The 27,692-nt window shown below is 42.0% G+C and overlaps 1 protein-coding gene across 5 annotated transcripts in view; it reads left to right on the top strand.

Annotated features, from left to right (window-relative positions):
- IQCH (IQ motif containing H) overlaps positions 1-27,692 on the top strand; it is a 198,932-nt gene that overhangs the window by 166,972 nt on the left and 4,268 nt on the right. For 4 of the 5 annotated variants that reach the window (XM_079129578.1, XM_079129581.1, XM_079129579.1 and 1 more), the window contains 4 exons: positions 2,285-2,455; positions 12,431-12,553; positions 22,983-23,044; positions 26,994-27,102. In XM_079129578.1, the coding sequence (XP_078985704.1) occupies positions 2,285-2,455; positions 12,431-12,553; positions 22,983-23,044; positions 26,994-27,102 (465 nt within the window). The remainder of the gene's footprint in view (positions 1-2,284; positions 2,456-12,430; positions 12,554-22,982; positions 23,045-26,993; positions 27,103-27,692) is intronic. The other variant, XM_079129580.1, reaches the window with a different exon arrangement.

Below are 27,692 nucleotides of genomic sequence, written 5' to 3' on the forward strand. Positions count from 1 at the left end.
AACCCCATGTAGTACGTATTATCATTTGCTCCTTTGACACCGAAGGATATGGAAATGGAGAAAGCCTCAAACTCGTTCAGGTTCACACAGCTTATCAAGGCCAGATGTACATAGACTCTCTGGCTCTCTGATTCTCCATCTTTGCCTGATACTGTGCTGCCTCCCTATTAAAATCCACATCACCAAAGCATTAATATCATTAGCATAAATATTAACACTGTTTGTTATATTCATTTCCCTTTGATCAAGAACACTAAGACATAATAGAAGCTCTAGGGGGAAAAAAAATGCCTGGCACGGGAGAGCAGCAAGTTCACTTTCTCCTGTGAAGGAACAGTAACTGTCCCCATCTGATTTACATTTTATGCCATACAGCAGGAAATATTTAAGTTGACAAATAGGATATTTACAACTGCAACAGATACTTGGCAGTTAGTTTTTAACAATTGTTGCAAATGTGATTTATTTGCTATTATAAAAGGGCATTACTGTGCGAATATGACTCCTGAAATTAGCTTCAGTTTAGCAAGGGGCCTTGACAGCTTGACCCCTTAATATCCTTATAATGATGCCATTTACATTCAATGCTTACTCAAGTCACTCACTGCTAGATTTGTTTGAGAGGAGTCCACTCTAGGGCAGATGTATTATGTATTTTAACATACAGAGTTGGTGAGTGGAGTACTTGTAGGCTTTCGAAGAGGAAAGAAATATTTAATCAAGTCTTCATGAAAATGTGTTAGTTTCCAACTTCCTACAGTGAAAATGCATTACTGCTAATTACAGCATGCTGCAGAAACACAATACTTCATGTTTTCTCCACAAGACATTTCCATGGCGTGGATTATATTAGGCAAGAACATGCTCTGATCCTCTAAACTTTAGCTTTTAATTTGACTGGAGAATCAGTACAGATCAGTGCCATCTCCTCCACCAGGGAATGGGCCAGGGTGGACTCAGAGCCAGGCAGAGCTGGGTTCACGTCCCAGCACCACCACTTCCTAACCCTGCCCTGTGGCCTTGGGTACCACCCTGAACCTGTTTCTTCACCTGTAACATCAGACTGTGGCTTTGGGGATTTTTATAAAGATCTGAGGTGTTTGTGAAGCACCTGGTGCCCTGGATGTACTTGACACGTGGGAGCCAGTTATGGTTTTGTTGCTTATTTAAACGTCACCTTTGGGATGCAGCCCTGACTTCGCTAGGTAAACCTAGTCTGCACTTGCTTCTGCTTCAGTAGTACTCTATTCCATTGTGTCATTGTAGCACGGATTTCGTAGTACTGTAACTAATTGAATGCGTGTGTATCCGCTCCACCTTCTTGATGGCAGGACCTGTTTACCTATGACTCTCCAGTGACTGGCACAGTGATGTCCCTGGAGCATTGAACTGAGGAGGACCCTGGGGTGCTTCTCCATTCCATGTGGGGTGGGAAATGACAAGGGCAGTTAAAGTTGATCTGTCACAGGAAAATAAGAAGAGCCAGCACATGAGCCATCTTTGTCATTGTCAGTTTAATACATAGTAGATGCTCACTGAATATTTGTCCAGGGAATTAATGGACATTGCTCAGTTATCTAGTAGGTGACAGAAATGTTTAATTCACATGCCTGTTTTTGTCTTTAATGCGTCATAGTGTTCTTCCCTATTTTTTAAGGCACTTTTTGTTTTTAATGCATAGTCTGAAGCGATGTGGGGTGGTCATGGGATATTCCCGCGCTCGCACAGTAAAATGGTGGTGGAGCTAAGACGTCAGGCCAACCATCATTTTCCCTAATGAATCATGTGGAGTTTCCCGGAGATCAACATTGCTTTTCCCCAGAATCAGGGCGGACCACTTTCTTCTCATATTCGCTCACTCTTTCCATCTCGTCCCCCTCACTTTGTACCCCCCTTTCTTCTCCACTTTAGTTTCCCATCTCCTGACACGTCAACCCAGCCTCATTTTCTCAGTAGAAAACACTGCACTGAATACCTCTGAAATGCCCAACCAGAGGCAGCAATCTCGAAGTCACACAAGCCTCTCTGGACGGGGCTCCTCTGTTGATTTGTCAATTGGCCAGGTATTTTCATTTCTGTAACTTCTCGTGTGACCTCGAATCCTCTGAATAGAATCGGACTCCATCCCCCAGCCGAATGATGTAGAAACAGGAACAACATCACCATTAAGTCCCCTGGTCACTGTGTGGTCTGGTCTACCCTGGTTTGGTCCGATTAGGGGTGGCGGGGGCTTTCTTGTCTCTCCCCGTCTCACCCTCGCTTTCGCGGCTCCTGTTTTGATCAGGTATGGGCGACGGACCTCAGCATCTCCTATAGTGACCAGCTGGCCCTGACTCAGCTCACCCTGTATCTGACAAATGGCCATCTGGATTGCAGTTTGAGCACCCTTAAAGTGCCCCCCTACGTTCCAAGGAAAGAAAGGAGGATGAAGCCCTGCAGCTCCCTGTCAGTGCCGGTAAGCCCCAGACGCTTCCTGACCGTTCCCTGCCCTGTGCCAGGCTCCTTGACTAGAGAGGAGAAGGCACCCGGCAAGTGGCTGAACCACTGCGAGAGGTGTCCTGGGGCGGTGGGCGCCGCCAGAGTGAGGGACAGTGTGTGTCGACATGAAAGGTCACCGGTTTCCATCTGGGTGTCCCCCTCAGTTCCCTGGCACCTGCTGCTTCGGTGACCAGCTAGTTCTGACAAACCCCACATTTTCCAGCCCCAATTTTTTTTTTTTTTTTTTTTTTTTTTTTTTTTTAAGTTTTCAACCTCTTGATACAATATTCCGCTCGAGCCCTGGGGGCGAAGCTATTCAAAACTGCACTGTCACCTCTCCTCCCAGGCTTTCATTCCCAGGTTGATAAGAGACACCCTAGCGCCACATCCAGCCAACAACCAGGTCACATTGGTTCTGGCGGCTGAAATGCCTCACCTCTGACCCCTCCTCTGCCTCCAGGAAGGTATTGCCTCTGTTTCTGCTTTCATCTCACACTAGCTACTGGCTAAGATGCCCTGTCTCCTGTGTCTCTCCTCGTCCGGATCATACATTGCAGTCAAGGTGGCAAGACAGAAGCATGTCGCTCCCCTACTTGGGATGTTTAAAGTAACACCTGTGACTTTCAGGAAAACCCAACTTCCCAGCTTGGTTAATGAGGCCCCTCTCGATCCGATCTGTCTCTTCCAAGGATCACAGCCTTCCTTCTCATCACCGGCAGCCCCTTGCTAGGGTGGCTGAGACCAGGTCCTGCAGCCAGTTGAGTTTCACCAACCTCAGCACCTGGGTAGCAAAGGGTAGGTCTCCATGGAGAGACAGGGTGTTTGATCCAGCAAGCTAAGTCGATTGTGGAGAGAAGGTTCAAAGGTCGAGAGTACCAGATGGCCCTTAGTGTAGGACTGTCTGGGGCTCTCCAGCCACATCTGCTCTGACAACTGCCAAGGATTTCTGCTGCTTCTACAACAGTAGGCTTCAAGCCCTTTTTGCAAATGAAGCTCCATTTGAAATCCAAATAGAAAACAGATCAAAGAGGAACCCTAGTAGTTAACAGGACCCCACCCTGGTGTCCCAGAGATACCTTTTCAGAACAGGGTCGCCTGCCTCTCTGCTGAGCCTCTTCAGGTCTGCAAGATGCCTCTGGATTTAAGGGACCCTGTTAGATTCTGGTCAGGCTTCACAGTCTCCCTAGAGAGTGTGCCCAGTGTCTTGGGGGCTCAAGCAGCTTCCCCCTTCTCCTCCTCCTTGGTCCAGTTGTCCTGTGAGTTACCAGCCAGAACCCCATTCATAGGAATTCCCTGGATGTCTGCTGATTAAGAAGAGCGGCAGAGTGGGACTGGGAGGAGAGATTAATTAGGCCCCAGGACCCCACTGAGAATCAGTCTCCCAGGTCCAGCCCCACCTGTGGCCTTCATCTTCACTATAGGGACCTGCGGACCCCAGGTTCAGTGCCAGAGGGGAGAGCAGTGACACGTGAGTCCTTCTGGCTGGTGAACCTAACTGCAGGACACTTCCAAAAGGAAGCTGGAAGTTCTGTTGGTATTCAGCGCAAGCCTTCCAAAGACAACTCAGCACATTTAAGTAACTTCAGAAAACTGCAAGCAGAGGTTATACTTTGAATTAGCAGCTCTCTGCCATTCCTCCATTTTGCCTGTAGCTTTCATTCCTAGCTACAGGCCACATACGAAAATTCTCCTGTGACCAAGCGTTTTAGACACTTTTAGGAACTGCCTGCGCCCAAGACGGAAGCATTATGATCTTCAATAGTTCAAATGTCTCTACGATCACTAGGAAAGCGATCCGGTCTCTGATATGGGTATACATTCATCGCGCTTTTGGTTCTAAAGAAAAAAAATGGATGCGCTCCCCAGGTGCCACATGCTTGTGCGTGCACATGTGATGGGCTTTTTTTTTTTTTTTTTTTTTTTTTTAACAAGCATGGACAGAAGCATACACAGCACAATTTGCAACTCAGTGAAGCCTCCTGAACAAGTGTGAACAGACCGCAATGTGCAGTTGACAGCCCTTCTGAAGACTCAGAGGAAGGGAACACGCAGAGGAGACCACCGTGAGAGTGAGCACACATACACAACCAATGCCCAGAAAATGCTCCCAGTCTGGGCCTGCTTCTTTAATAACGTGCTACACAGAGAAAGGAGAAACTGAAAAGGGGAAAAAAAAACTGTCCAGGACTCTCAGAAAGTTCTCAACGTTGTCCCACATCACAAACAGGTGGCTGAACTGCTTAGACCTGATGAGACCAGGTGGATCAGTTCCTGATACTGTCCCCTCCTCAAATGAGCATTTGGAGGGTAAACAAATAAACCTGCAGGTGAGCGATCCCAGACATGCACATTTTAGAAATAAGCAAAAAAATCATTTTTTAACTTTTAATTAACGTCCTGTCAGAATCCACATAAATCATCCCCTTTTTCTATGCGTTTTCACTGGGCCCCTCTTTCTGGACCCTCCGAGCCACCACTGGCGAGTGGCCGGAAGGGAACATCTTTCTCAACGTCTTAAAACAACCCGAGTCATTTATACACATCTTAACAGCACATGATCTGTAATGAATGATTAAGTAAAACCTTTTGTGTTAAATTATGATGTTAATAATGATTCTGTCTCTTGTAATTTATTATGAATTCTCAAATGCTTCGGGTTTGATTTTGATAGAATGCAACAACAACAGAGTTTATTCGCCGACTTTATTTTTAGAACTCCTTCTTTGAAGGCACACATTTCCCCACTACTGCTGCTACTGTAATTATGTACAAAACCAATCACTCATTAGAGTTAGGATACATTATCTTCTAGACAGATGAGGCTAAATAAGCAACACATTAATAATTCAGAGAGCAGTTCATTATGCATGTGGATGCCTGCTTCGTAACTGAAATAAGAACCTCATCAGCCTCTGCCAACCCTTAAACAATAGTTCTGTGTTATTGCAGCCACATTCCAGTTTACGCTTGTTAAACTGCTACTTGGATTATTTTATCAAACATTCATTTATTTGTGGTCCCTTACTGCCGAGAACAGATTTTGGAAGCTCCTTTTTTAAGTTAATGATTTGAGCAATGGGTGTTATTAATTCTCAGAATATTATAAACATGATTAATTTTCAGGCAGAGATTTATTACATAAGGATTTCAACTATGTCAACTAAAATGCATCACTGTCAAAACAAGTATCATGGCGAAAATAGAATATGCTCCACACTTCAAATGCTGGTGCTCAGAACTAAATCAATTTAAATTGTGGCTGAAGCAAAATTATATTCTCCAGTGAAAAGGAGTATTTCGAGCTTCCTTTATTTAGCTTGAAGCACTCTTGTTAGATTGTGATTTAGAAAGGTAGTTTAATAAGACTAGACGTCTACTAAGAACGCTGCGTCTTTTATTTTCTTTTCATTTCCGTAGAAAAGTCTTACTTCTGAAATTCCCATGTGCTCCCCATGTGGCCAGTGGATCTGGAGTGAAGAGCACTGGCCTGGGAGTCAGGCCTCATGAGTTCTGATCTTCTCTCTGGCCTGTTTCCTTATTTTTAGAAATAGAGGGCTAAGTGACGCCTGACATCTCTTGAGCAAGTTGATTTTATGGGGCCAGTAGGAAGGGGCTCTGTTCCTAGCCCATCTGGGCAGCCTCAGGCACTGGGGAGCATCTCCTGGAAGGGAACACGGGAAAGGCCTGTCCTCCACACTGCATCCTTTCCTGCATGGAACTCTCCCCCACCCCAGAAACTTCTAGAAAGGGGTGATATTGTTATGACAATATCCCCATCAGCCATCACCTTTGCTGTATCAGCAAGAATCAGGTGCAAGTAAATCCAGCAGGGATTGACCCAACATCTATTTGTGCCTGACTCTCAACTAAACACAGACCCTGGGTGGGTGGCACATACCTGTGAGCCAGTGACTCAGGAGGCTGACGCAGGAGGATTTCAAGTTCCAGGCCAGCCTCAGCAACTTAGTGAGAATCTGTTTCAGTGTAAAACATTAAAAGGGTTGGGGATGCAGCTCAGTGATAGAGTGTCCCTGTGTTCAATCCCTAGTCCACACACACACACACAACCCCACAACAACCAAAAACTAACCACAGGACATAAGGACAAGCAGCAAAGAACTCCAGATTTATCGAAGGACAAAATTAAGCAGCAGATAACAATGACACATATGTTAGTATGATAATAACATCCGGAATGAGTTGAGCCTTTCTCCACATCAAGTATTTGATTACAGGCTTTACGTGAATCTCTTTATAACCCAATATATTAGGCAATTACTGTTATTATGTTTATTTTTAGATAAGAAGATTGGGGTTAAGAAATGTTAAGCAACTTGTTAAAGGTTGCTCAGCAAGCAACTGGTGAAGCCAAGATTTAATCTCAGGGTTGTGGAATTTAAAGGCCTGTAAATTTAACCTGACTCGCCCTGGCTGAGAGCCAGGGATCCGGCCCCAGAAGAGATAAAGCTCATCCCGAGGAAGTCTCTGGGCGAGACCATAGAGGAAACTCTTTCTCCAAAGGATTCCTCTCCCTGTGGGAGAGGATGTTTCCAGGCATGTTGCCATCGTAAGCTGGCTCCTTGTCTGCTCTGAGCTCAGCCCAAGCTCAATGGAACTGGATGGGCTGAATGGTTGTGAACGATTTTTGGATTTTGGAAAGGAAACAGGATTTCAATATAAATAGCAGAAAAGATAGTATCACCTATCCCATGAGCCCTAGAGACAAGCTTGCCTACAGTTTTCTAAAAATGAACATTTTCCACCAAAAAATACTCATGAAATAACATTTCAGCTCTTCAAGATCAAGTTTAATAGCATTCTTATTTAAGTCTTTGAGATACATGTAATTTACATGGTTCAAAAGGCAAGTCCTTCTGACAAGTCCATTGCTCAGTTCCCACCCCACCTCACAAAGAGCGCCTCCACTCTCCATTGTGTATGCTTTTAGCATATCTTTTTTGTATAGACAAGTAAATACACACAGAGAAGAACTCTCTCCCCCTTTATATCCAAAATGTACCCTATGATACACACTTCTGAATTTCACTTTTTTCTCTGAAGCACTTTCTATACCAGAATGTTCTCATTTAATAACCACACATTATTCCATTGCACACCTGTGCCATAATCTAGTTATCCTTTCCTCTGCTGATAGATTTTAGGGTTGTTTCCATTTTTCATATTACAAACAGTACTATAGAGAAGAACTTTGATATGCATCTTTTTGTGCATGTTTTAAGTATAGCTTATAAAACACATTGCAGAAAGTGGAATTGTTGAATCAAAGGACATATGCATTTTTTACTTCAATTGATAGTTCCAAATGGTGATTTCTTTTTTGAGTCTTGGAGAACCTAAATGGATTTTAAGCATCAGAAGAGAGTAGATACACAAAACAAACTCTTAATAATATTTTTTTCTATTTGTATAATGATTTACACTTTAAATTTACATAGGCTTATTTTATCCACAGGGTAACCCTAAGAAAAAGATAAGAATTATGCCCATTTTACAGAATAGGAAACTGAGGCCAAGTAAAGTTAAGTGAGCTGCCCAAGGTCATAAAGTTAGTAAGTCACAAAGCCCAGGTCTTCTGACTCAAGTACTTTTTGATGAAATGGCTTATTGGTTGGTTGGTCCATTTTTATTTTAAGTAATAGTTTAAAAGTAATAACCACTAATATTTGCTGAGTGCTTACTGTGTGCAGACAGTTCCAAAGTCTCTCCATATTCACTCAGTTCTCACTTAGTACTCCTGTCATCTGAGCTATCAGGCTTGAGAAAAGTCAACCCTAGATAATCAGAAGTTTTATTTCTGTAGAAACTGTGGAATAGGTTAAGTCTTTTAAAAAGTAGATGTATTCTGTATGTTCATCTTTCTCAGCATTATGGTAACACATTTATTGAGCATCTAATATATGCCAGAAATTTCACCCACCATTAGGGATACAAAGATATTTGACAAAGTCCCCATCCTTGAGGAGCTGAAAGGAGATACAAAGAGACTTCGATATTAAAATAGCACACACACAAGGAAAACCCACAAGGCCTCCTGTAGGTGCCATTTGAGTGACAGACTCCCAGCCTGCTGCTGAAATTCTTAGGAGAGATGACCTTGGACTAGCAGGTCCAGGGGATACTTGGTAAGCACACAGAACTTGGAATGGCCTTAGGGACGACAGCGATCAGTAAGAGACCTCCCCTAGCAAATGGGATGGATGGAGTCTGAAGAGAAATGATCTGTAAAGAGGTGGCAGTGAACCAAGAACAGAGAACAGGGGAGGGAGAGATAAGGAGAAGTGGCTAGGACAGTGCGCTGAGCACGGGGGCTGCTCACCAAGCTAAGCTCCTAGATTTTATCTTGAAGGCAAGGAGGAGACGCTGGAGGCTTCTAAGCAGGAGAATGACCAACCTGGGTTTGAGGAAAACCATCAATCTGCTGGTAATGCTCAAAATCTCAGGAGGCAGAGGCACCAGCCAAGGAGGAAACAACCTGGGAATTACATTGATTATAGGTCTAAAACCCTTTTACAGGAACAGTGACCATTCAGTGACCAGGTTCAGACACAGTGCTAGGTCATCAGAGAAGTTAAGTGATACGTTCACGATCACGCAGATAGTAAGTGACCCAGACAGATTTTAAAGATCAGTCTTCCCAATTCCATACCACCTTTCCGCTACAAAATTCTGCTTGCGTCCCTATCTCCAGCATTCCCTGGAAATAAAGTTCTGGATTAGTTGGTGATGGTAACAGAGAAGATGCAACTGAGAGACCTACCAAATGTCCCGACTCTTCTTTCGGATTCTTCCTGAATGTCAGGCTCAGGTTCAGCAGGAGGTGGGATTACAGTCTGCATCCACAGAGAGGAAGAAACCTCAGGGCAGCCTGTCCTTACTCGTTGTCTAGTAACCATGTTCCACAGGACAGTGAGCTCTTCTGCTGTACTTTGGAGACAAGATACACAGCCCTGAGCTGATCCTATAAGCAGGTGATCCTGTAAGCCTGTCCTGGCTGACTGGGGCTTGATCTTGATTTTGCTTGTTTGCATAGTATTGGCAGCATAAGACATGTTGAGAAGACAGAAATAACCTTGGAATTATCTTGTGAATTCATGGCAATTACCACGCAATTACATGCTCAGTAACCACAATGGAATTCCAGAGTATTTACAGTTCACTGCCATGTGCAAAAGCTCAGGCTTCTGGGTCTTCATTGAAGGCAGGAGCATGGCACAGCCTGGCATGGCAGGGTGGACAGAGCTGGTGGCCGTGCCTATCCAGACTGACCAACCAGCTGAGCCAGAGTGCTTCTCTTGGTGGTTATGGTCACCTTACCAATAATTCCTACTTTGTCCATCAGGGCCACATTGTCCTCCAGGAGACAAGGCCTGAAGAGGTCGTCCTGAGTTGGCATTGTCTGGGGATGGTGTGCCCATCCTCTGCTTTGTAAGTCACGGGCTTCCACCCTAAACACTCACTGACTGGCTGCCCCTTGAGTTATGTGTTTTGAAGAGTCTCTGAAGTCAAAGGGAAGCACTCCCCACCTCATCTATTTCATTTATTCCTTCTTTCTCTCATTCAGTGAATACTGAAGGCCTGTTCTGTGTTCCAGCATAATGCCCATCTTGGAGATTCAGAAACCAAGAACAACTCGCAATAGGTCAGGGCAATAACAGTATACAGTCGTGAGGCATGGGAGGCTCAAGTCAATTTTCTTTTGTCCAAAAGAAGAACAAATCCTGAGAAGGATGGAGGAAGGTTGACCAATGAGTATAAGTGACAGACAGGGGCAAGTAGCTCTGGGGTACGACTGCCAGTATGGTGACCACAGATAACAATTGGGTACTGTACATTTCAAAAAGCCAGAAGAAAGGATTTTGGAAGTTTTCACCCACCCCCAAATGATAAATGTTTGAGGAGGTATGTTTAACCTGCTTTAAACATTACAAATGTATAGAGGTATCAAACATTACATCATGATACCCCTTAATATGAACTCTGATGTTTTTGTGTATCAGTTAAAATTTTTTAAAAATTCCAATGACTGGGACTGGAGTTGTGGCTCAGTGGTAGAGCACTTGCCTAGCATGTGTGAGGTCCTGGGTTTGAATCTCAGCACCACATATAAATAAATAAAATAAAAGATCCATTGTCAGCTAAAAAAAAAAATATTTTGAAAAAATTCCAATGGGTACAAATGGGACAATACTAATGGAGGTGCACAACCCAAGATGCATTAGCATGCAGGGACCTAACATATCGATAGGCATGGATTCTGCCTACGTATGGGAAGAGCAGCCTTATCAATGGTGCTGTCAATGACCCTCAGATAACAGCACTTGATATAAATGTTCAAGAAAAAGACACTCCACATGGGGTGGCCATGAAATCTGTGTTGCATGGGGCGGGGGCGAGGATGATTATCCTCTGCTGGGCACTCGGTCATCCCCAGATCTCTGCATGATCTCAGAGACAGACAGAGTCCAAAGACTGACTGCAGATGAGTGTCAGGTCACTAGGATCCCCCACAGCCAGCTTCCCACCATTGGCACTTCCTTTGCCTTCTTCTTTTCCAAGTCACTGCACCTGGTTGCCCAGTACCTGAGGGCCCCTCAAGTTCAAGATCTGAACCAGGAATCATGACCTTCTTTGACATAAGGTTGCCCTATATGCAGCTCTTCCAATTTCTAGTTATACCAGGAGAAACAGCTGATTATCAGAGACAAATGTCACATCTCATAAATGGCATGCTACAAAACTGTCAGGATTCAATGTGTTAATTTTTACGCATTCAATTTTAAATATTTTTAGGAAATATGTGTGTAAAATTCTTTGGGTCTACTGTAACTAGTCTCTTTGGGGTAGTTCCCACTGATGGATAAGCAAGATGAAGAATAACCACTTCCCAAAAAAGCAGTTAGTATCAAAATTCTAATATTGGCCACCTCAAGCAAGTGAATTATGTTCAACAACTTGCTTCCAGAAGGTATAGTATAGGAAAGGAGAAAAAGTATCTTTATCAGAAAGAGACCTGTAAGGTTCTGCTAAGGTGGTGGAAGCAATTGTAGTCAGATAATAAAGGTGAGCTTCATCAGCACTAAGTCATGTTGATAGCATGTGTATTGGTCAGCTTTCTGTTACTAAAACAAAATATGAGGTAATTAACTTGTAAGAAGAAAGGTTTATTTTGCCCACAGTTTTGGGATGGTCCATGATCAAAGTGCTCCATTGTTTTAGGTCTCTGGTAGGGATGATAGATGGTAATACCAGCGAGTAGGTAGTGAAGCAAAACCACTTTCATCATGAGCCAGGGCTCAAAGCTAAAGAGGAAGAGACGGGCTCCCACTATTCTCTTTAAGAGCATGCCCCCAACAACCTAAGGACAGCCCATAAGGCTCACCTCCTAAAAGTTCCACCACCTTCTGGTAGCACCACCGAGGGGACCAGGACTTTCACACATGGAACTAAGGGGACATTCAACAATCTGTGGCAGCATGGACCCTTGATACAAGATGATAAAAACGGTGGTTTATTTGTGTGATCTTCCTCTCAAAAACACACTACTCCAGTCTCATCATGAGAAAAACACCATACAAACAAAAAGGTTGTTCGATACAATACCATACAAGTACTCCTCCAAATGCCAAAATCACAAAAAACAGGACCTGTGGAGATAAGATGACCAGACATAACATGATATCTTAGGTGGGATCCTGCAATAGGAACCAGGAATTAGAGGAAAACCAACGAAACCCAAATGAAGCACAAACCTGAGTTACGAGCTAATAGTAATGTAGCAGCTTGGTTCCTCAAAGTGACAATGTCCCATAGTCTGTAAGATGTTAGTGACAGGGCAACTATAGCTTCTCTGCTTATCTACAGCTATGCTAATGTCCAAAGTTTGTTAAAATGTGTTTTGAAAGAGCCTAATTTTATCTGTGGCCTTTTCCAGTCACTGGCGACCAGTCGCTATGCTGTGATGACCACCCAGCTGAGGCACAACAATCTCTCACTGGTTTTCCACTATGTCTTTCTCCAGATGTGTAAGGCCCACGGCATTGGCTATGACCTTGAGGTATGAAGGGTTACAAGTTCAGCAGGGTGGGATCCAATATAGGCCTGTGGGTGCTCTAGGTGACTGAGAGCTTGCTACTCCTTCAAATAGATAATCTTGAAGGGTTCATTTAGCATGTGTTTAGAGGAAGGCAGAGGCTGGTTAGGGAAGAGCAGAAAGGCACTCCACCAGGAGTAGCACAGTCCCAGAAGTTCAGTTCCAGTCCAGACTTGCCCAACCACCTTGGTAATGCCACACTAGATCGCTCCATCTTGAAGCCGGCCCTGAGCTTCCTGAGCCTACTCAAAGTTGCTTATCAATAAATATCCTCTTTCTTAGTCTGCTCAGACTTCCAGAAAAAAACAGCTCTGACTGTGTGGCTTAAACAACAGAATTTTATTTTCTCAGTTCTGGAAGCTGGCAGTCCAAGTTTAAGGCACCAGCAGATTTGGTTCCTGGTGAGGACCAGCTTCTTGGCTTGAAGATAACCAGCTTCTTGTATCCTCACATCAAAGTGAGAGGGAAATCTGATGCCTCATCTTTTACCAGTTCTAAAGGATCAGGGCCCTAGCCTTATGACCTCCTATAGCCTTAATAACTTCCTTGAAGGCCCTGCCTCCCATATAGTCACATAGGGGTTGAAGGCTTGAAAATGTTAATTTGGAGACAATATAACTCAGTCCATAGCATTCTCCTATCTACATATAACAATTTATTTCCTGAAGGAGTTCTGATAAAAAAAAAAAAAAAGTCCCCATTTTTTATCCATGAACAGCTAGCTCTTTCATCCTACGCAGTCTCCTCTCTGAACTTATGCCTAGAGACCCATATGACTCTGGAGAAATGGTTCCTTGTTTTTCCACTTTGATGCAGATTTTCAAATCCCTGATACCCAGGGCTGTTCTAAGACCCTGAGGGACTGTGTGCATGCTTACTTGTGGAAGATCCAACCCCACAAGAAAACATTGAAATAAATTCACCTCCCACATTAAATATAATGTGTGTATAATGACATAATTGAGCAGTAGCCAGTTGATTGAATGTTTTGATTTGCAGACATTCAGTTCAATATCTATTAATTTATAGTTGTCATACTTGAGAACCAATACATTTTCAGGAGTCAAATATTTTTATAAGCCCTTGAAAAGCATGCAAATCTTTAGCATTCGGCCGACTGTGACAGAATGGCCCGGCGATACTTGGCAATCCCCAGCAAGCTGCCAGGGTACTGTCAGGGTGCACAAGGCCCTTTGGTTTGATTGATTCATGCTGGTTGCAAACACATATAATGGGGCTCATATTGCCTTGCAAATTACATTAAATTTGATAAAATACAGAAAGAATGAAAAAGCCATATTGAACTGATTTACCTGAAATTAATTGTTGCATCTGCTGCACAGAATCCCTTTGTAATTAGTTTTCAACCCCAAACCGATGAGGCTGAAACACAGACCACAAGGTAGCTAAATTTAACTCTACCTTAATCAAAATGTATTTATTTTATTTTCTTCTAAAATATCAAAGTAGCGGCTGGGGATATAGCTCAGTTGGTAGAGTGATTGCCTTGCAAGCACAAGGCCCTGGGTTCAATCCCCAGCACCGCAAAAAAAAAAAAAAAAAAATATATATATATATATATATATATGCGCATAAAACATCAAAGTAGAACAAATTATGTGAATAGGCGTATTGGGCAGGAAAAGACTCCTGTCTAAAAAAACAAACAAACAAACAAAAAATGTGCTCTGTCCCTTTCTAGTGCCTGGAATCATTTCTAGAGATTTATTCTTGGGCTAAAGGCTTTGCACTTGATTGGGGATCTAGTACTCTTGAGAAAAGTAAAGCTACAAACTCAATAAGTTGTTTATACTTTTGTCTCTAGAGTTTATCAGATCCATTTCTGAGAACAGACTTTAGTAGGGAAAATAGATTGACATGGCCCAGGGGACGTAGGGGAAGGGTATGGGGGAAGGGGTTCACTGAGGGTCACTGGAGAGAGCTACGGAAAGGGTGCACTGAGACACCAAAGGCAGCCAGCACAGTCCCAAAGATTCACCTCCAGGTGGCCCATGCTAAACAATCAGAAGGGATGAAAGATGAAACAGGAGAGAAAGAGAAATACGGAGTGAGAGTCACAGAATAGGGAACAACATGAAGAAGAGGATGACAGAAAGGAAGAGAAAGAATAAAATTCAGAGGCTGAAAGAACTCATTTTTGAAAAAGAAAGAAAAAGAGAAAATAATAAACAGAAAAGGAGAGGTGGTGGGGAGTGGGATTATAAAGCTCTGATATGAAAGGGGGTCATCTGACCACAGGGAATTTTTGGAAATCCTTCAGCAGTATCTCGCTTGATTTTTTTCTGAGATGGGTTCTTATATTTTTAGACCCTAGGGTTCATCCCTGGTCAGAATTTTCTGCTTTCTCTCTTGATGACCTTTTCTTGGGGAGGCAAGTGGTGAACCAGCATTTACAGAGCACCTACTGTGAGCCAGTATTCTTTATGCTGTGCTCTAAGAAGGTATATTTCTGCCATATGACAGCAAGGATTTTCCCAAGGTCACAAAGCCAGACGTGTCATCAAGCTGACTTTTTTTTGTTGTTGTTGGTACCAAGGGCTGAACCAATAAGCCACATCCCCAGCCCTTTTTATTTTGAGACAGGGTCTCACTGAGTTGCTTAGGGCATCACTAAGTTGCTGAGGCTGGCTTTGAACTTGTAATACTCCTGCCTCAGCCTCCTGAGCCATTTGGATTACAGGCATGCACTACCATGCCCAGCTGGAACTGACATTTGAACTCATAAGTGTCCACAAAGTCAAACTTGATTCTTTCTTTTACACCCAGGCATCTGCTATGTGCCCTTTCCTCTTAATCACTGTTTTTCACTAAAATATGATTACCCACCAGTCCCAAAAGCTGGGATCCATTTCAAATGAAAACTTCCATTTAGATACCTCTTATATGCTCTTTATCTGCAGAAGCACACTTCTCTTCATAGCCTCTGTGAAGCCCCTACGGAGAAATAGTTTTAACAATTAACTTCCCTAGCCAGGCACGGTGGTGCACACTGGTAATTCGAGTGACTAGGGAGACTGAGGCAGGCGGATGGAAAGTTCAAAGCCAGCCTCAGCAATTTAGCATAGGCCTTCAGCAACTTAGTAAGACCCTGCCTCAAAATAAAAAATAAAAAGGGTTGGGGATGAGGCTCAGTGGTTAAGCGCCCCTGGGTTCAATCAATTAACTTCCATAAAATTTCATTGCTTCCTTGGGTTGTATTGAGTCTGAAAAGAAAATCATTGACTGAAATACCAATGTGAACTCGACAACCTCTTCTCACTCTTGGTTGAATTTAAAGTGGGTGATTTTCCTGAAAAAGAAAGTAAAATTAACAATACATCATTGTCAATGCTACCAAAAGAAGAATCCTTCAATGTTCTTATTTCTGAACATTGTTTTTCTTTCCTTTCCCCCACCCCTTACAGGGCTGGAGATCCAACTCAGGGTCTTGTGCATGCTAGGCAAGTGGTCTGCCACTGAAATACACCCCCAGCCCTTTTATTTCCCATTTTTTTTTTTTTTTTTTTTTTTTTTTTTTTTTTGGTACTGCTGGGGATTGAACCCAGGACCTTGTGCATGCCAGGCAAGCACTCTATCAACTGAGCTATATCCCAGTCTGTTATTTCCCATTATTATCACCGAATTTCAAATGATGTTTCTTATCTAAGGTCTCAGGAGTAAAAAGAGAGAGAGAGAAATCAGATCACCCTATGGGTTTATTTTTCCTTGAATTTTGGAAGGAAGCATCATTGAGTTTGTTAAGCGACTTGGTGGGTCTCATTCCTGGTATTTCTGTGATGTTCCAGAACACCCCCACTGGTTTCCTAATGAAAGGAAGTTGTAACGAAAGCCATATGGAGAAAGGCATCGTGTTTACTGCCTGAAGCAGTGTGGGGCAGAGCTGGTCTCACACACACAGGCAGTGTGCCCTGGTTCTAAATAGTTCCACAACTGCCTGCCATCATTTCCTTGGGCCAGGGTGTTGCTGTGTGCAGAACCATGAGCTGCTCAATGATATTCTTGTCCCCGCTCCTTCCAGGCATGTAACAGAATTATACTTCCTCAGTCCTCCCCCCGAGTTGGGGTCAGTCATGTAGCTTGTTTTGACTGGTGAAATATGTCCTTTTCATGTGGAACCTTTAAGAGTTGCCATATTTTTTTCCTGCCTGGGAAAATCACAGAAGCACACTGAGACACAGCTTTCCTCAGCCTGGTCCCTGAGGAAACCAATAGTGGTCTACCTGAGGAGCCGAGCTTGAGCAGAAACTCCAGCTTTTGTTGTTAAAAAAAAAAAAAAGAATTTTTAAAAAAAATTCCTGCAGCATAAACTATTTGTTATAGAAATTAGTATCAAAAGAAGGACACTCCCAAAACAGAAACCTAAAATTTTGGTGTTGGCTTAGTGGGTCTGGCAAAAATATAGAAGTTAACGGAAACAAGAGGGATCACAATCCTTGTTGTGAAGTGGTGAAAAATTTGGCAGAACCAACACCTTGATAACTTGGAAGGTAAATAATATACTTAATGTACCTAAATCTCTAGAGGATTGCTTAGAAAATATGATAATCATTGTGTATGCTGAGCACTGTTGGCTGCATTTGGCAAAGTACACAAAAATTATGAGCTTCTAAATGAATCCAGCAGTTTGCAAACAGAAATGAAAGGGAACAGAGAGATTCCAGAAACTTTGTATTTTATGAAACTGGAAAAGCTAAACTGATCTTGAACTTCAAAAAGGAAGTATAAAAAAATTAAAGGCTTTTGCACAGCAAAAGCCAAGTAAAAGTCAGCTTTGCAGTAAGGGTCAAATTAAAGATTTCTAAAACCTACCATTAAAACCCCTGACTGCATTAAGGTATTCAGAGTAAGGATACAACAGAGATTATGGCATCCAGCAAATGATTTCATGTAAAAAAAATAGCCCAGGAAAGAGACAAAGGGTATAGCTCTTTTACTGATGCCTGATAATGCTGAAGATACCTGAAATTAAGAGAAAGAAAGGTACAAAAACAAGAAAACAGCCCTTTTTATATTTTATTTAGGACAGGGTCTTGCTAAATTGCCAAGGCTGGCTTTGAATTCTAAATCCTCCTGCCTCAGCTTCTCAAGATGCTGGGTTTATAGCAGCCACCATGCCTCACCTGAAATCAATGTTTTTGAGAGAACTCAACACAGAGAAGTATCGGTATGAATTTAGAGACTGTCCTTTTTATGACTTAACACAATCCTCGGACCTTTAACCATCTATAGCCAGGAAGCAGGTGAGAAAGTCTTAAAATTGTTATGGAAGATGTAATTTCTAATGCTCATGGCAAATGTGGCCAGATGATTATCAAGAAGGAATAAATTCCCAGGAGGCAGAGCAAGGGACCACAAAGAACAATGTCTCATCAAGCAAGTGCATCAGGGCATCAGGCCAGTTCAAGGAACATTTCTCACCCAAAGGACAGGAGCCCTTGACATATCAACCAGTGGGTCTTCAGAATTGCTACAGACCCCTATCTCTTTAGTTTCTCTCTGTCTCTCTCTGTCTCTCTCTCTGTGTCTCTCTCTCTCTCTCTCTCTCTCTCTCTCTCTCTCCACCCCTTCCCCTTCCACATAAAAGCATTTATCTCAGTGACCCTGTCTCTGTTCTCCCAATGTTTGAGTGGCAAGGGCTGAGCAGAATTCTTCAGTTCATGTCTTCTCAGATCAGGGAATCCAGACTTGATCTAGAATCTCCAGACTCATGGATCATCCATAATTACTTAGGACAAGATTTGGAAGTGTTTTATACATTGTAAAATGTTTCACATATTTTGTTTCATTCTTGCCATTATTTGAAAGATAAATGTGCCAGTTTCATAGATGAGAAAGTTGAGGATTAAATCATTTTATTTGTTTACATAGCAAAATATTGTTTACTATGGTAATACTAATAACTAGCCTGAGAAGAATTTTACAGGAGAGTAAAATTTTAAATATGAGTGAAGCAGGAAAAAGTTGAATAAAAACAAAGAAAATTCTCTATTAACCTAAGATACTCCCTGGGAAAACAGGCCTGAATAAGATACTACAATGAGGACTCTGGCATCCAGGAATGAGTACAAGGAGTACATTGTCAAGGGAGGGAGACTGGGGTACGTGCGTAGATGGCATTGCCGGGAAAATTTTGCCTACAGTGAGGTTTTCATTGGTGAGCTGCTAACATGTAGAACCTCACATCTCTCACATGCAAAGTCAAATATTTACTTGTTTTATGGGGTGTTAAAGAAAAACAACTTTGAATAAGGCCTTTAATTTGGTTATTCCCTCTGAGAAGATCCCTGGTCACCTTTCTTGGAGAGTTATAATGTCCTGCTAAACTGAGAAGCTTCATTCTGGCTATGGCAAGGGAGATTGTATCCAATTAATTCTCTTGCCAAGAATGATTATGAATCCTGAACAAGTTTATAGAATGAATGAATACACACACACACGCGCGCGCACACACACACGTAAAATAACTGCTTGAAGGCAGAGGAGGGCAACTCCAAACAAGTGGTATATGAGGAACTAGAGTCCTTAAGCATATAAGGTCATATTTACCCCAATTTTTTCTTTGAAGACATTCCCAAATTGAATTACGGAATAGATCCAAACAGAAATCACAGACTTATTGGGCTGAGGAGAAAGAGATTGGAGTCCAGGACTGTCAAATTGTTGCCAGGTACAGTGGTGCACGCCTGTAAACCCAGGGAATTAGGAGGCTGAGGCAGGAGGATCACAAGTTCAAAGTCAATTGCAGCAACTTAATGAGCCCCTAAGTAACTTAGTGAAAGCCTGCCTCAAAATAAAAAGGGCTGGGGATGTGGCTCAGTGGTTAAGTAGCCCTGGGTCAATCCCTGGTGCAACTACTGCTATTACTACTAATAATAATAATAATGATTGTCAAACTGTTGGAGACTTGAGAGTCAAAATCCTAGAGAAAAGACATCAAAAGAAAAGTCCCCAAACTTTGTGCTGTTTAAGTCACTGATACACTCCTCCCTGTAGATGAACATCTCAAGACTCCATTAGCTGGAAGTTTCAAGATCTGGCAAAGATTTCAAAGGGGCTCTAACAAACACTCTAGACTTTGATTGGCAACTTTAGAAGAACCAAGCTCTGGGAGTAAGAACACTTCTCTAGTACAAAAGACCAAAGACAAAGAGAAAGGAGAAAGATTTAAACAGACCAGATCCGACAACATCTAAAAAATCAACCCTTGATACGTCAAGATGACCTGCCAGTTCTCTATCTGCCTGGAAAAAGCAAAACTTAAAGTCCTCTTTGCAGGACAATAACATTTTCTAGAGCCTCAACAATTTCCCATCTTCAATGACCAGCATGCAATAAAAAATTATAGAATATGCTTAAAGACAGGACTAAGAAATTTAAAACAAAGAGAAAAAAAATAGAAAAAGACCCACAGTTGATTCAGATGTTCAAGTTTTAAGACGGGAACTTTAAAATAACTATGATTAATGCTCAGGGAAATAGAGGAAAAGAATTGTAGGATATTCTTTAGCGTAACAGGATAATTTGATCATAGTTCTAAATCTATTTTTTAAAAATCAAGCAGAAATTCCAGAACTTAAATTATTATGACCAACGTTAATAATTCAGTACATTAGTTGAATAGGAGATCAGAAAAATTAACTAGAAGACAAGTCAGTGATAATATTTTGAATTACAAAGGGAAAAAATAATGACAATATAGAATGATATGTGGAAAAGGAAGAGAAGTCTAACATTTATGCAGCTGAGTGTCTCAAAAGGAGATAAGAAAGCGATTTTAAATAAATACTGAGATTTTTCAAAATTGGTGAAATATATCAAACTACGTATTCAAATAACATTTCAAATCTGAGAAGATAAGGAAAATCACACCTGGACACATCATAATTAGACAACTAAACGTCAAAAAGAAAGAGGAAATCTTAAAAGCCCCTGAAATAAAAAAAGGGATGTTATCCTCAAAGGAGCAATAATGAGACTGGTATCTGAGTTTTCAACGGAAACTGTAAGGGGTAGAAGACAATTGGATCATAATTTTAAGTTGCTGAAAGAAAAAACCCTGTCAACCAAGAATTCTATTCCCAGGAGGGAAAAAACAATCCAATAAATGTCCACAGGTCCCTGGGAATGATATGTCTATGAACTTCTCTGCACTCAGGGACTAGAGGCCAGATGGTGCCTCCCTCAATACAGAAACATTTGAACAAAGGCAGAAATGCAATTCCAAATGACAGCCACTTATCGGAGCTGACTGACTCTGTGTGTGTTGATAATAGAGCCCAAGAACAGCACTGGCCAACAGAAGGATAATGTAAGCCACAAATGTGACCGCATAGATAATTTAAATTTTTCTCAGAGCACCATTTCAAAAGTAAAAAAGAACAGGTAAAGCTCATTTTAATGAAACATTTTGTAATTCAATATATCCAAAATTTTCCATTTCAACATAATCAGTATAAAAATCATTGAAATACTTTATATCTTTTTGTATTATGTCTTTTAAAGTTACAGTCCCTGAAAGCTGCATTTTAATTCAGACTAATATTTCAAGCTCTCAGTAGCCTCATGTAGCTAGCGGCTGGTACATCAGCACAGAAAGAACTGTGCAAAGACCTAATAGGGAGCGGGTCTCAACCCTGGCTGTGCATGAGGATGTCCTGCGTGAGGAGCTTTGAAAGTACAGATGCCCAGGCTGGGCTGCAAAACGGTGAGGCATGTAGAGCCTCAGAGTCAACACAAAATTTAAGAGGGGGGATTGGAAGACACTCTCAGTAATAAAGATAGATAATATTTTAGTACAATATTTTTAAAAATCAAAATTAATGCAAGATATCACAATGAATAAAATATCAAAATTTTCAGTAAAAATGGAATCTGATTACCGATACTCTTCTCCTGCCTCAGGCTCTAAGATGGCTCAGCATTACATGACCCAGGGCCCACTCCAGACCAAATAACTCAGTATTTCCAGAGGTTAAGCCCATGCATTGTATTTATCATACCGGGGATTGAACCCAGGGGTACTTAACCACTGAGCCACATTCCCAGATCTTTTAAAAACCTTTTTTTTTTTTTTTTTTTTTTTTGAGACAGGGTCTTGCTAAATTGCCTAGAGCCTTGCTGAGTTGCTGAGGCTGGCTTTGAACTTTCAATCCTCTTGCCTCAGCCTCCCAAACCACTGGGATTACAGGTGTACACCACTACACCCACCTTGGCATTGTATTTTTTAAGCACTCAGATGATTCTAAGTATTGAGAGCCACTGTTCAAGTTCAAGGACTGCCTTATGCTTGTATTTCCTAAAGAGTGAGGAACTGATCATTGTTATCGTGTAATTCTGGTATGTGATTTCTTTTACGAAACCTCCAAAATAAAGTTTTCCTTTTTGGACTTCAGGGATGGGGATCTTGCAACTTCACAGGGCAGCCATTTCCACTACTGGACAACTCCAGGGTTGTGTCTTATTTATTTGGAGAAAATTTTAAAAAGCCACAAACATGAAAATAAATGCATGATAATGATTTTATTTAACAGGTAATTAAGCAGATGGTACAACCAGTTCAAAAGGTAATCCAAAAATCAAACATCTTTTTAGATCAGGAATATTGAAATATCTCCATAGAATCTGTTGGATATGGCAGTAGGGTCTGCTGTATACAATATATCATTTTCCATTGAAGTACAAATTATTTTCCACACAATGAATTTCTCCCTTTCCCCCCAACAATTACTCTTATATGATTTTTGAATTCTGATATGCACAAGACTCACCCAGGAAGTGAGATAAAGTCTGATTCTCTTCCAATGACTCTGAGCTTGCATAGTGCCCATGAAAATGTTTTTTTAACAGACACATTAGATGATTCCGCTGCAGGTGTTCTGAGAATTGTTCTCAAAAAACACTATTGCAGAACACACGTACTCTGTGTTCTTGAGATGGCCTTTTCAAATGTGTTTCTCAGAATATTTGAAGGTAGTTCTAGGAGGTGTTTTTTTTTTTTTTTTTTTTCCATTTCTTTCTTTTTTCCTTTTTTTTCCCATTTCTTTCTTTTCTTTTTTTTTTTTTTTTTTGGTGTGTGTGTGTGTTACTAGAGATTGAACCAGGGGTGCTCTACCACTGACCTACAACCTCAGCCCTAGCCCTGTTCATTTTTTTTTTTATTTTTTTATTTTTTTTTTTGAGATAGGGTCTTGCTAAATTTCTGAGGCTGGCCTCAAACTTGCCATCCTCCTGCCTCAGCCTCCCGAGTCACTGGGATTACAGGTGTGCCCTGCCTAGATTATGACTTGAATTCATTTTAGTGCTCAAGTGTATTTTCTTTACTTTCCTTCCAAAATAATATGTTATTTCTTTTCTTCCCACTCAAATCTCACAGGACAGACAAGGAACCATTTTCATATTATATGAACACCTGAAGAGAGACAAGCTGGGCATGCTGTGAGTATGAAGTGTGTCTGTGGGAGGGATAAGCTGAGAAGTGACTATCACGTCCATCAAGTGCTTCTCGTGCACTTGAGCCACCATGTCCATTATTGGAAGTCTACCTTGTTTTATTTAGAGCTTCAGGTATTTCACAAATATGTTGGTCAAGGTTCATAAATATAATTATCTAAAATCAAAGGGTAAGAGCCTACATTTAACACATTCCACTCAAGCAAGGTACAGCACATCTGATTCATGTGGGACCAGCTCAGATGTCCCAAGAATTCTCATTCTTGAGTGCTCTGGTGATTTGGCAAGTGTTCCTCCAAAAGTCAGGTCCAGTCTTCCCTGATGCGGTCTTCTGAAGATATGTGTGCGCTGGGCAGCATCCTACTGGAAGTGATATTTGCCCCTCATCAATCCTCTTGAACTTGTGCAAATGTCCTGGTTTCTTTCCTTTGCAGCTGAAACGTGGCTACAATTTAATCTAGTGTTTAAAGACTTAGACACTTCCTGTCACCCAGGAAGAGGAGAAGTGGGGTGTTGAGTCCTCCACCCCAGTCTCAACTCAGGATCTCATAAACATGAAAAACTTGTTAAGAAACTTTCTCCACTTGGGTCTCTGCCCACCCTTTTGATATGATAACAGAAATGAGACCTCTGTCCGTAACATCCCAGTAAGTGTGCATCCCTCTGCGCTGCCCAGATGTTCACCTCTAGGGTGATAATGGAACCACAGACCCCTCTGGACAGGCCTAAGGAAGGAGCTATCCTTGGCTTCCTAGGGATGTTCTGACCCACAGCTCTCTCCCTTTCCTGAGGCTTACCCTGCTACACTCTTTCCAAACTGGTCCCTGTGATCACAAGCAGTTACTGTGATTAGAAGAACCAAGCAGTCAACTGGATTTGAATTGGCAAGCTAAAAAAATTTTCTGGAGTCTGAGTCTAATTAGGTAGGAAAGATTCAAGGTCCAAGTATATGTCTAAGCTCAGGAATTCAGACGAATGTGTTTGTTAAGTACGAGAACTAGAAATCAGAACACAAAGATATGAACTTTGTCTTACTGGGCATCAGATGGCGTAAAAGGTAGACTGCAGAGGACAAGTCGGGTAGGACTGGAACCACACAAACCTTCATGCACATGAGATAAGGCTGGGAGGAGCGAGCTCCCCTCAGGCGACAGGAGGAAAATAGCCAGGTAGGTCCAGTCCAGACCCAGGATGTGGGTGTCTGGGGTCATCCCAAGAGGCAACCAGCTCACGGTGTTATAGAGCAAATGGACGATCTGGGAGTCAGGAGCGGGGAGCCTGACCAGAGGAGCACAAAGTCTCTTTTGGAGACCCAGGCCAGCAGGGGACGGCATGGCCATCTGTCGAAAGGTGACAGAGCCCAGCAGGGCCAGAGCAGGGTTTGCATCCCAGAATTGATGGGATGACCCCAGGGAAAGTGTTCACAGGACAGGGGCAGAGTTCCTGAGGAGGCCACAAGGAAACTGATGTGGGTGGGTCCTTCGGCATAGAGGGACCAGGCAAGAGGAAAACTGTAACAGAATCTAGGAGACAGAAGAGACTGTTTCATGAGCAAATAAACCCCCATCATCTAGCTGCCTTTTCTAGCATTTTCTGCCCCTTAATCTCATCCCTTACTGCAATCGTGAAACCAGATGTGAGAGCAGGGAAGGACCTGGGGTTAACTGACACTCTTATGAGAAACAGGCTCAGAGAGGGGATGGGATTTGCCAAGTGGGTTGCCTGTTTCCTGTTCTTGAACCTAGCGTTCTCTTTACTCCACCACCAAGTCCACACCCGACCTTGTACGGGAACCATTACATAATGCAGGATATACTGCATAATGTACATCCACACTTGTATATACTTGTATATACTGGATCTACTGCCAGGTGCATCTACACTTGTATAAGTTTGTACAGAATTTGCTAATATATTTTTTGTGAATATTATAAAAGATTCCAGATTGTTCTGGAATTCTCACGTACATCTAGCTGTGCCTACTTGAGTGTGAGATGAAAGGGTAGAATCCCAGTAACTGCGTTAGGCCTTGCAGTGAGGTCTGAACACAGGCATTTGAGAACGGTGGCCAGGAGCCAGCCCAATTTTATAGAACCCATGTTGAAAAAGAAAAGATGAGCAAATATAAACTTTCCTTTGAGCTCCTTAATTTTTTCTGGAACCTTAATGGGAGGCTTCTCAAGAGATTGCTGGGCTTTGTTTGGCTTTATTCCAATGAGGTGGTGCCAGGCGGAGACCATTCATCTGCTGCTTCTGTGAGAAAGGTGAGGGGTTTCAGGAGGGGACCACTTTATAGACCAGAGAGTTGCAGTTCGGCTTTTCTGGGATAACTTCATAGCAACCCCAGAAATATCTGGGATATTTCTGAGAAATAGTGGAACTGGAAGAGAAATTTCAAGGAAAGGAAAATGAAGGAATTCCAGAAATGAAGGACTTCATAGGACCCTGCATCACACACACACACACCTATTATTTCTTTTAAAAATAGGTCTTTCTTTTAAAAATAGCTCAGTTGGTAGAGTGTTTGCCTCACAAGCACTAAGGCCCTGGGTTCAATCCCCAGCACCACAAAAAAAAAAAAAAAAAAAAAAAAAGAATTGGTCTCGATTTTTACTGTATGTCTTAGGAGGATGTGGGGAGTTTAGAGAAATGACATATTCCTGGACCCTGACACAGAAGATCCTGGATCCTGGTTTTGTTAACCCTGGGTGGAGTCCACAAATCTGTTGTCTTGAGAAGCACCTGGCATCTCATACATACTGACCCTTGATAATAAAACACAAATTGCCTTCCAAAATTGCTGCCTGAAGTTGCCTTTGGCCATTATTTATTTTCTGAAAGGAAGTGACGTTCGTATTTAGAGCTACGACAGGTAAGCCATCCTTGAATTTTGGTAATGTAACTCAAAAAGTCCAGAAGTACTGATTTAGTCCAGTTCCCTCATTTCAGAGAAAAGGAAATGAAGACCCAGAACACTTAAGCACCTTCCCCAAAGTCACACAGCCAGTGGCAGGACAAAGAGCCCTGGTCTCCTGCCCTAGGGACTGGGAAGTTCTGATGCCAACCTGACTCAATAGAAATCCCGAAGAGGTGGAAGGCAGCCACTCCAAAAGGGACCAAGCCCTAGACTCTGGGGGATTTATCTTATGGCAGCAGCTGGGGAAGAAGCAGTCCCAAAGGTTTTAGCCGGTGCCTTCAGAGGCAGCTCTTTATGCTCAGGGCCAAACGATTAAAAAAGAAATCAATCCATTCGTTTAATTTATTTTTTCAACTGATAAAGTTTTTAAAAATCACCAGAAAAACAACCCGGAGTTTTGTTTTCAAGTTAAAACACACAGCAATCTATTTGTTCAGGAGTGTTTTCCCACCATAGTGCAATGCTACGGGATGGCTTTTCTCTGAAACCTTCTTACAGTGGGCTGTCTGCTTTGTAAAGACAGCTGTTCATGATGGGGCCACATTGTCCTGTAATGCCATTGTGGCATTCTCATAAGTAGCAGGAATCACTTGTACACAGGACAGAGAAAATAAACCCCAGACAAAAGTCTCCAGAATCCAGAGATACAAATGTCTCCTTGGACAAGACAAGGAAAGTGTTAGGTATGAATGACCCTTAGCAATTTTCTTTAAACGTTATTTTTTAAATAAGTTAATACTACTGTTCTAGCTCAGAAGTAGCCTTTTGCTAGACATGACTAAACCTATTGCTATCATCTGCTAAGTTGATTAATAAAAAAATATTTATTACGCAAATCCTTTTTGTTGACAAGTTAAAATGGAGCCTCATCTTTCATATCTCCCTGAAGATTGCCACCTTGTGAGATTGAAAATACTCATTAAATTCCATCACCAGACGCACAAATGAGAGGGCGATTGTTTTGAGGCATGTGAGGGGAATCGTTGGTAAACTCATTTGTTTGGATATCATTAACAGAACAATCGGTGTGGATCTCCAGGGGGTCCTCATGACCTTTGCTCGCAATCTCTTCATCATCCATCAAGAAATATCAGCACCTAATATGCAAGGCGAGACCAATTTTAAGGTGAGGTGTTAATTAACTAACGATCCTGGTTAATTTCTATACAAGGGCTGAAAATACCTCATGCTGTATTGTAAACAAGTGCTAAGCCATCTTTTTTTTTTTTTTTTTTATTGTAAGCAGTACATATTTTACAATGTGCAGGGTCAATATTGTAAGGTTCCCACTGAACCCGTTAGTTAAATTTAATAGTTTGAAACTTTTTCTTTGAAATATAGTAGGCTCGCTTTAACTCGGTGCCATTTTCAAGCCCCAGCTCTTGCGACAGTGGCTTTCTGACGTTGGAGGGGAAGTTGAAACATCACAGTAGAACCCGATGAGGGACCACCCAACCAGAATTTGTCAGTGTAGCCTATCTCTGCTTCAGATAATCCGTTGTCTAGTGAGCAGTTTCTGGGGAGCTCCAGTGTAGAGCCAAGGAAGTTCTAATGCCTTAAAGGACAAAGAGTATTAGGCAGAAGCAGGGAAAAAAATCCCAGTTATATGTGGGTGATCACCCCACTCATCCTCTGAAACTTCCACGTGGCCTCTAAAGATGTTCCTTGAAATCCAGTTATGGGTGACTAACTGGAAGTCTCAAATTCTGCAGTCCA

The sequence above is a fragment of the Sciurus vulgaris genome, assembly GCF_902686455.1.
Source record: "Sciurus vulgaris genome assembly, chromosome: 2".
Classification (NCBI taxonomy): Eukaryota; Metazoa; Chordata; class Mammalia; order Rodentia; family Sciuridae; genus Sciurus; species Sciurus vulgaris.